The 10135-nt window shown below is 54.6% G+C and overlaps 1 protein-coding gene across 2 annotated transcripts in view; it reads right to left on the bottom strand.

Annotated features, from left to right (window-relative positions):
* Nucleotides 1-10135, bottom strand: part of NECTIN1 (nectin cell adhesion molecule 1) — an 87037-nt gene that overhangs the window by 28597 nt on the left and 48305 nt on the right. The window contains exon 6 of one of the 2 annotated variants that reach the window (XM_057385076.1): nucleotides 2728-5673. The exons of the other annotated variant lie outside the window; for it this stretch is intronic. Coding sequence (XP_057241059.1) covers nucleotides 5132-5673 — 542 coding nt within the window. The 3' untranslated portion in view covers nucleotides 2728-5131. Of the gene's footprint in view, nucleotides 1-2727; nucleotides 5674-10135 lie in introns of those variants that run through there. 2 annotated transcript variants of the gene reach the window in all.

The raw sequence follows: 10135 nt of genomic DNA, 5'->3' as shown, positions 1-10135 counted from the left end.
TGTCTGCAGTTTTAATTCCACAATGATCATTACAGCAAGAGGATGAAGAAAAAAGAGAGATAAAATCACTGGAGCTGAGGAAAATTGTTTTAAAAAAAAGATAAAGGCCAAAGAAAAGAAAATCCAGATCCTCCATGAGAATCCCTCCACCAATACCAGTGTGTGCCAGCAGAGGATTCGACCCCGTGTACTCCTTACATTCACCCTCAGGATATGGAAAATCTCCCTGGTCCCAAATCCAAACTCAGCCTTGGATATGAAGGGGATGGAAGGAGGGCTGGGGAGGGTGAGGGGATGGATCCCCTGTCCCCACCAGAGCCCTCAGCCTGCACAGACCCCAAAACTTCAACAGCAGCACAGGTTGAGGGAAAATTAAAAGTGGATTTTAACCAGCTGGCATCCTGGGATCCCCCATTTCCACACTGGGAAAGCCCTGACACTGCAGGAACGACACATCCGACCCCAAAGCACAATGGGGTGATCCCCTCCATCTCATATGGCACCCAAACCCCAAAAAATCCACGTGTGCATGGCAAAGAGAAGGAGCTGAGCAGAGCAGCAGCCCCCGTTCCAACCACATTCCCTTCTCTAATTACCCCCAGATCAATCTTTGGGATCTCTCTCTCCCTAACCCTCCGTGATTTTTGCTCAACAGTTGTTGTGTTTCTTTTTGACTCAGCATCAGGAAAATGGSTCCCTGTGCCCCTCGTGCCTCTGCAATCAATTTGGTGCAAAACCATCTCAGCTCATTCATTTATTTCACCAAGAAATCTTCAGGTTGTTTTTCCCCCTTAATTTTTTTTCCCCTTTTGCTTGAATGAAAATGATTTAGCAGGGGGAAAAAACAACAAATCTGGTAATTAAATAAGGGAAAATAACATGGCCAGGGTGAATTGCTGTGAATAATCCTGGAGAGAAGCCCCAGCAGGGGAACAGCTGGGGTGTCTSTGCACATAAAGCACGGGCTCCTTGTGGGCTGTGACACAGATATGTTTGCTTGCACAGCTCCCTGAATCCACACAGCGAAGGAAAATGGGGAATTGAGCCAAATTCACCTGGATTTTGGGTCATTGACCTCTCTCTCGCTGCCTGCACAGCTTTCGCATCCACACAGCTGAACCCTGAGCTACCACAGGCTCTGCCAGCCAGCATCAGGGCTTGGAGGGGGGAAAAGCACCACAGACAGGGGCAGAACCCAGCCCAGAGATCCCTCCTGGACAATGAACCCTCCCGAGGGAGGYGATGAGGCACTGACACCCACCCCAAGCACTGTAGGTGTCCCCAGGCAGGAACCCAAACCAGGCACAACCAGTGGGGTCACACCAGTTGGGGACTGGTGTGAAATGGGACAWTTCCCAGAGAGCAGCAGCTCTGTAGCACCGAGGTGGAGAGGAGGAGACCCATGGACAGCTCCCACTGGGGACATTTCCCACCTCCGTAGCACCTCTGATGGAATGGGGGTGGAGGAGCAGGGGATTTCTCMCTTGAGGTGGCCCAGCCCAAGCTCACAGCTGTGGCCCCAGCCTAACAGGATCTGCTCAGTGAGGGAAACAGGGGCACAGAGGGACAAGTGGCACAGTCACCAGAGCAAAGAACAGCCCAGGCTGGCCCTGTCTGCTGAGCCCTGCCCACTCCCAGCACATCCCTGCCCTTCAGGAGCTCCCAGGCCACAGGACACCCCTGGCTCCTCRCTCTGGCACCTCTCCTGAGCTCCCTTTCACACTCAGGCAGGGACAGGGATCACTCTCTGCTGGATGATGGTGGAAAATCTCATCTGATTCCCTGCAAGGGCCCCGTCAGACCAATCCAACCCAGACAAGGCAGTGATGCTATTGCTGGACYGAAACAGCTCTCAGGTGAAGCATCAATCCGATTTCCTTCCCCCACACTTCTTTTTCCTTCCACCTTGCTACGGATTAATGGCTAATCACTCGGCTAATTACCACCCCAAGAGTCTCTTGGCCGTCCAGCTGACCTTGCAAGGGACAGCAAGAAGCAAATGACAGCACAGGGGTGGCATTTTTCCGTGGCTGCGGGGATAATTGCACCAGGGGAGCAATGCTGAAGAGCTCAAGGATGAGAGAAATGCAGCAGTGAACCTTGAACTCGCGGGGTTCCTCGCATCTGTGCCAGGCAACGCTGTCTAAGGATCTTCCATTCCAGATTCTGGATGAAAAACGATCATTTGACCCCTTTTCTGAACCACTCTGAGGAGGTAAGTGGCTGCGCTAAGTCCTAAATTTGGGCTGGTGAGGTGCTGGGGAGGAAGACGTGCTGCAGCAGGAAGGGAATTGTGTATGGTTGGAAATTCCATCTTGCTCCAATCTCTCCTTTCCTTTCCCTGGATCCCACTGGTTTTTTGAGCACTCACTCACATGGACAGTGTGTGATGGGCAATAAATAAGCCAGGGAGGCTACAGCTCAAAAAATGTCACCTTCMAAGGCAGAGTAATAACTCCCAAAGCAGATTTCTTAGGGCTCCTTAAGCCACCCTGCTCTTTAGGACACGGAGCTGTGGGGTCAGTGCGATGGGAATTCAYCAGGCCTGAGCCTGGATGTGAACAATCACTGAAGATGTTTTTATAAAAGCTTGTTTTCTTCCAAAGCCACCTCCTCCAGGGTGCTGGGGGGAATCTGCAGGGGAGGGTCTGTGCCACTGGTGTCACTGTGCCACTGATCCCTCTCTGTGCCACGGATCCCACTCTGTGCCACTGGTGTCACTCACTGATCCCGCTCTGTGCCACAGTTGTCACTCTGTGCCACTCGTCCCACTCTGTCCCTCATTTTGGCCGCCCAGAGCTTGCTGTTGGAGGCACTGTCCCAGTCCCATCAGAGCCTGGCTGTGGAATTCAGATCTAAAGGATTATTTATTTGAGAGATGGAGTTTGTAGGGAATTTCCCAGCACCACTCAGTGTGCAGCTCTGTCCTGATCCAGATTACAGCGTCTCCCTCTGAGGGAATCAAAGCCCAGTGCGTGCTGCTCTCCCAAGGAACGGGAGGAAGCCATTCCCACAACTAATCATCAGCAATCCGAGATACGGGATGATGCTGAGAGGTTTTATTTCCTTTGTTGGGGGTTTCTCACCGGCAGCGTGCTCCGGTGGCAGCAGACAGACCCAGGACAGCTCAGCCTGGGCAATCCCAAGGGATCTGTGCGTGCCCTGGCTCTGAGAGCACAGAACACAACCTTCCTGTGGCCTGTGGCTGCCGTGCCAGCAGCCAGGAAGCCTGGGGGGCTGGCAGGAACAGCAGGGAGATTACAGCCCTACAATTGGATTGCCCACTGCCCTACCCCACTAATGCAATCACAGCGAGCTGGGGGGGTCAGGCTGAGYGCCCCAAGCACCACCACGGAAAAGAAAAGCTTTGGAGCTGCCTGGATCAGGGATCTGACCTTGACTCATCTCTGTGGCTCTGCCTCTCCACCCTCCTCCCTTCTTGCAGCAGGATAACCGCTGTGGAACAAAACCCAGCGGGTAAGGCAGGAGGAGAATTAGTCCTGCTATTTTTAGATGTGCATGATAATACAGCTCAGAAAACTGGGGATTTCTTTTCAAACAAAAGATTTATTTATACATCAAATTAAAAAAAAGAAAAAAAAATATAACCCGCAAGAAGAAAAAATAAGCCCCAACCCAGTGAATCTAATTTGGAGATGGTCGGTGTGAGACAGAGGGCCCTGGAGTCTGGAATCCCGTTTATCCACAGAGCAGAGATAGCAGCAATCCAAACCTCCCCCCGGCACAACGCCGTGGCTCAAGGCAAGGAGGGTGAGATCAATAGCCCAGGCTCAACCCCTCCTACCCTGCCTGCCAAGCCTGAGCTCAGGAGAGGGATGTGATATTGGAAAWGTGGCAATCAATGCCAGCTACGTGGTGCAGCCACAGGCTGGGGTCGTTGCTAGGGGAAGGAGAGAGAGAGAGAGAGGGAAGCACCCCCGTGCTCTGAGCAGAATAAAAAACAAAGTGTAAACACATGACACTTAAGTCTTAGTGGTATAATAAAATAAAATAAAACTCAGGGGCTGGTCCTGCCCTGCCAGGGTGTGCAGGGCAYGGCTGAAGGCAGTGAATGTGTGGAAGCAAAGTGTCCTCGGTTGGTCCCTTCCCCAGTGGTTGTGCCCCTGTGAACTGCTCTGCGGCTGGCACCAGCGACAACAACASCAACGAGAACAAAAAGAGCCAGCCTTTCTCTGAGCCATCACAGGGGGGAAAATGTCAGCAATAAATACTCCTTTCCTTTCTTTTAAAAGAACACTCGAACAAAGACGGAAAAATGAAAAGCCAGGTGATAATAAATTGTACGAGGAAAATGGCAGTTTTGTTTCCCTGCTCTGCTATCAGCCCCTGCACCTGGGGTTTGGGCTAGGGCGCTTTTTYCCCCCACCTTTCTCCTCATTTTCCTTTTATTGAGTCATTAAAAACTGGGTGTGGATCCCTTCAAGCATGCAGCAGGCAATGGGGATGTCACCCAGACCCCACTGGGAAAAAAAAAAAGTGATTAGGGGGGRAAATAAAAACCCAAAATCCATTCACCTGATAATGGCACCCATGATTCCATTGCCACAAACTCTCCTGGCCTCTGTCCTACGGACAGCCCACCTCCCAAGGTTAAAAAAACAAACAAAGAAGACAACACACAAACAAATTTCCAGTGTTTCAGGGGGGTGGGAGCGGGAGGAGGAAGCCTCGGGGAGGGATGGGCACTCTGAGACATRAAGACACAAACAGAGTGGAATATACAGGCTGGGCAACAGTCGTTAAAGCAAAGAGTAACACCTAAGCCACCGACCAATACGAACACCACAGAAGGGGACGAAAGTCGTCGAAGAGAGAGAGAAATTAAAAAAGCCAAACCAAAAAACCGAAGAGAGAGAGAGAGAGAGAGAGAGAAAATAATTACCCGACCTCCCGCCCCTCCCGCACGAGCCCCCACCCCCCAAAAAAAAATGATCCATAAGCAAAGCCGCCCTCCCTTCCCCGCTGGCACCCAGCCCAGCCCGTTCCTGCTGGGAGAATCTGGAAAAGTCTGTGCCAGGGCGGGCTGGGGGGCGCAGGGTGGAGGGCACCGCTCGTGAGCGCGTTGCCGCGGGTGCGTGRGTGCGCGTGAGTGTAGCAGAGGGGCGTGGAGCTACACGTACCACTCCTTTTTGGAAATAAAAGACCCGTCGTTCTGCGACACCATGTTCTCGGCCAGGTCGAGCTGCTCGGGGTCGTACTGGAAGCCGAGTGTCCTCTCGTCGTACGGCTCGGGGTGGGGCTCGCCCTCGTCCACGGTGAAGTAAGGCCTCTTGGCGTCCTCCTCGTAGGCTTTGGGGACGCCCAGCTTGCGCTCGCCTCCGCCATCCTCATCCTCGTCCTCGTAGGTGCTGCTGCCCAGCGGGCCCGGCTTCTTCTCGTCGTCCGAGTCGTCGGGGTACTGCAGGTTCTGGGCCATGGGCGGGTGGTGCTGCGGGATGCCGGCCTTGCTGTAGCCGTTGCCGTACACGTGCTTCTTTGTGCTGTAGTCACCCTTGAAGGTGTGACGCCGGCGCCGGAGCACCACAAAGAGCACCACGGCCACCACCAGGACCAGCGAGACGCCTCCCACTATGCCCCCAATCACCGGTGTGGGGATGTTCGGCTGCACCATGGATTTGTGATCATCGATTGGAGACGGGGTGTAGGGAAATTCTGGGTAGGAAAAGACAGATGGAAGGGGGAACAGTGTCAAACCATGCGGAAACGCGCCCTCCCTCTCATTGCCAGTTTGGGGCGGGGGGTGAAGGGGGTGGGAAGATGAGGGTAAGGAACAGGGAAGGGAAAAATTGGGGAAAGGGGAAGAGGGGCGTCCTCGCAGGGGTGAGCGCGCGGGRGCTCGGCCTCAGCGAGGGGAAGGTGCCGTGCCAAGCTGGCCAAGCCTCATGCAGGAGCCTGGCGGGCTGGAAGCAGTGACCGCCCCTCCCCAGCCCTGCTGGGCTCTCCGGGTGCTCAGATCCCACCAGCCCCAAGTCTTGAGTCCGGTTCTCCCCATTTTAATGGGTGACAGAGTTATTCCAGTTCCAGTTTCCCAAAGGGGGACCGAGGCCCCAAACCCCACAGAGGGTGGGAACTGAGCTGCTCCTGGAGGTGCCATGTCAGCCCCACGACCCCTGCATCCCTCTCCTCACATCCCAGCCCGGATCACAGCCGGTTTATTGGGGCCAGGAGGCAGCAGCATCTCCTGATCCCCACCCACAGGTGCCCTGGGGCTGCTCAGAGCCCTGCTGGCTCCTGACCCCGTGTGCTGACCCTACAGAGCCCTCCCGATGCTTCTTGCCCTTCCCTGGCCAGCACAGGGCCGCTCCTCCTGCTGATCTCACTCCTACAGTTACCCTGACCTATTTAAAAAAAAAATAAATAACTCAAAAAGAGGGAGAGAAAAGAGATGAGAAAGCTGCTCTCTTCTCTTTCATGCAGCTCAACACCTACACTTTGGCACAGAAAAAGTTTGAGGCAGGACTTCAATCAGCCTTCCTGGGCACRGTTACAGCCCCTGGCCAAGCTCAGAGCCTGCTGAACCCCCGTTTCCATGAGGCAATAACACCACACGGCTCTCGCAGCTCCCAGTTCAGGCAGCAGGCAACTGGGAAGCCTTATCCTTGCACGAGGGACCTCCATCCATGCATCCATGCATCCATCCATCCATCCCTGATCCATCCATCCATCCATCCCTGATCCATCCATCCATCCATCCATCCCTCCATCCATCCCATGAGGTTCATTTCACACGTTTTCACACAGAACTATTTCCTCCCCACATCCCATCCCCATCCTCCCCGCCATGGCCCCATTCCCAGCCAAAGAACACAAACCCAACCCGTGGGGAGGGAGGCAGAAGAAAGGCAGGGGGACAATCACATTCCAGCAGCCCCAAATCACCCCCTCCTTACCCACAGAGCTTCCCCCACCTCATCCTCCCTCCGGAGCAGGGCCAGGCGGGGCTCTGGAGAAGGTGGGCGACCCGGGGTGGGGTCAGTGGTCCAGGGAGGAGGGGGTTTGGCCACTCCAGAGCCTGGCACTGCCACTGGATGGTGGCACAGACCGGCACTGGCTGCGGAGCAGGGTGGGCACTGCGGACCCTTGGGATGTGCTGGGAAGAGAGTGGCACTCCAGGCTGTGCCCATGCCTGGGTGACAAGGTGACCCGAAGAGCTGTGCCCCTGCCTGGTGACAAGGTGACCCAAAGGGCTGTGCCCCTGCCTGGTGACAAGGTGCTTCAAAGAGCTGTGCCCCTGCCTGGTGACAAGGTGACCCAAAGGGCTGTGCCCCTGCCTGGTTACCAGGTGTCTCAGCTGGCAGGTGGTGAGCAGGCAGCACAGTGTCACCTGTCCCCACAGGTCCTTGAACACCCAGGACATCTGCCAGCCCCACCCCGTTTCATGCCTGGGGTGCAAACAGAGCAGCGCTGCAGCCCCGGGGAGAGAGGGAAAAGGAAGTGTGGGAAAAGGATCCCCTTTTTGTGTGCCCAAGGGGGGCGTGAAATTTCTGGAAACCGGTGCGATGCCTGAGCGTGCTCGGGGGCCCCGTGTGAAAAATCCATTAGGAAGAGTCTGGAGAGAATTAAAGGCGCTCTGAAAAGCGGCCTGGAGAAACAGGAGCCAGCGGAGCCGAGGGAGGGGGAACAAGCCAGGCTTTAATGCCAGCATGAAAAGCCTCCCCCCGCCTGCCACCCCCCAGCCCTCATAAAAAGAGGGAGTGCTGTGTGAATAGGAATTACAGCAGCAACACTATCTGCCCGTGCCCGCCTCTGCCAGCTGTTGCATTCAGCCCTGCTTCCTGTCCCCGTGCCRGCAGCCGGACCGTGGGGACAGCAGCTGGGAGGGCAGCGGGACAGGAGGTCACCCTGGGCTCAGCCTGGCACCTGGCCCAGCCCAAAGCTTCTCTTTGATCCCTTTGCAAAGCTCCAGGCACCTCCTGCCCGCTCCCTGCAGCACCCCAGGGCTCAGCAGCCAGGCCACAAACTTCCCCAAACCCTCCCCGTCACAAAAGTACAGGTTTTAAAAATCTCATTTTTCTCTTAATGGCCGTTTTTCAATAAAAATGAGGCGCATGCAAATCATCCCACCTGTCCATCAATCCTTTATCTGCTGCTTTTTGAACCTGCTGGCCAATTTTAGTGCTATCTGACAGAACGAGCTGAAATTATCCCCGTCAGAAAGCTCCTGGAGAAGGCTGGAGTGGGATCCTTGGTAAAGGTGGGAGCTAAACCTCATTAGACATCAGAGAACCCAGAGGGACAGGAGGCTGGTCCCAGGGGCAGGAAGGGCCCAGATCAGAAAAAATATATTTTTAGACACTCTGCAATTCTTCTGTGGTATGCAGATCCTTTGGAAACCAGATTTCAAAAGCTCTTCTTCTCATCTGCTGCGATATTTTATAAGACAACTTCCTGAGGATAAGTTTTTTCTTTCAGTCCCRTTACCATCCCTTTCCCCTCAATCCTAAGGACCAAGAGAAAACCCAGCAGCACCCCAAATTCTCCCTGCAGCCATGAGGAAAATGCCAGACTCCATGAGTAATTACCTGCTGGACATTTGTCAGCCCAAGCCCTTCCAGAGGAAGGCTCTGCATTTCCTTCTACCCTGGAAAACCAAACACGGGCTGAACAGAGCTCCAGCAGGAACAGGAACCTGAATTCCAACGAACTCACAGGGCTTCCCAGCTCCCAGCTGGCCTCAGCAAATACAGCCACGACCCTGTGGGGTTTGTTTAGAGACAGATTGCTGATGGCAAACTTTCCCTGCCGGAACCATCCATGCCAAATCACCCCAGGACTCTGCCCCTGCGCCGTGTACTGAGCGAAGATAAGGACAAACCTCTGCACAGAGCTGCAATTTGAGAAGCACAAAGCTCTGCTGACCTTTTCCCTTCCCTTTGCACCTCTCCAGCTTTCCAAGGGCTCCTGCCWTCCTCTCCCTCCCAGGGGTTTCATTCTGGAGGCGATGGGGGTGGTGGAACCGCTGGCAGCTAATCCAGGAGTTGAGCAGCTGCCCCGGCCTTTCTGAGCTTGACGGCTTTCGGGCCAGATGCCAAATGTGTCTTAGGTTTTAATCTCTCTCTCAGGTCACCTATCCCTTGTCAATCAAGCCCTGCTCCCACTGGCACAGATGCCACCAGACGGGGTGTGAGGCCACTCGGGAAGATTAGCAAGGGTTAGATCCCTGCTCYGGGCTCACTGAGCCCCCTTCCCGACCCTACATCCTCCCACCTCGATCATCCCGGCTCTGGAAGCACCTGCTGCAGGGTTTGGGATTTACAGCTTCCTGGAAAGGGCTTTCCCTAGCCCGCTGATGGCCACAGCGAGCCCCACGGGCTGTTTGCGGTGACCTTGGCGGGACGGCAGCGCTGCTGGTGTGTAAATAACTGCAAATAACTGTAAATAACTCCCTGCTGGGAGCCAAGAAACGGGGGGGCAGCAACCCCTGCCAGCTCCTCCTCCCCCCCAGCAGCAGCACAGCCAAGGCCAGGGCTGCAGAGCTGCTGGCACAGGCTGTCCCTGCTCCCCCAGCTCTGCGAGCCTCTTCTGAAGGCCCATTTTCCATTTTTTTCCTTTTCTCTTTGTGCTTCCTCTGGCTGGAGCTGGTGCACAAGTGGGTGAATGTCTCCTGCAYGGGGCCAGGGCACGTCCGAGCTCTGCTCAAGAGCACACGTTCCTCAATTCATGCACAAATGCTTTATTCCTGCACTGACACAAGGCAGCCCTGTGCATGCAGAGAAGCCCCTTCCCCAYRGSCAGGATGAAAAYTGGGGGYMACAGGGTGAATATCTATGGCCTGGATGAAAATTGGGGRYMACAGGGKWRAWWWYYMWKGSCYRGRWGRAAAMTKGGGRWYMMMRGGGTGARTATCYATGRTCARGATGAAAATYGGGGGTCACAGGGTGAATRTCYATGGTCAGGATGRAAATTGGGGGTCACAGGGTGAATGTCCATGKCCAGGARGAAAACTGGGGGTCACAGTTACAAATATCCATGGCCTGGATGAAAATTGAGGGTCACAGGGGTGAATATCTATGTCCAGGATGAACATGGGATCACACACATGTCAATATCCATGTCCAGGATGAACATGGGATCACACACATGTCAATATCCATGGTCAGGATGAACATGGGAT

Source organism: Malurus melanocephalus, unplaced genomic scaffold, assembly GCF_030028575.1.
Source record: "Malurus melanocephalus ecotype Western Australia unplaced genomic scaffold, MMel_1.1 scaffold_776, whole genome shotgun sequence".
NCBI lineage: Eukaryota > Metazoa > Chordata > Aves > Passeriformes > Maluridae > Malurus > Malurus melanocephalus.
The sequence above is the reverse complement of the archived record's forward strand: the minus strand, read 5'-3'. Positions and strand labels throughout refer to the sequence as shown.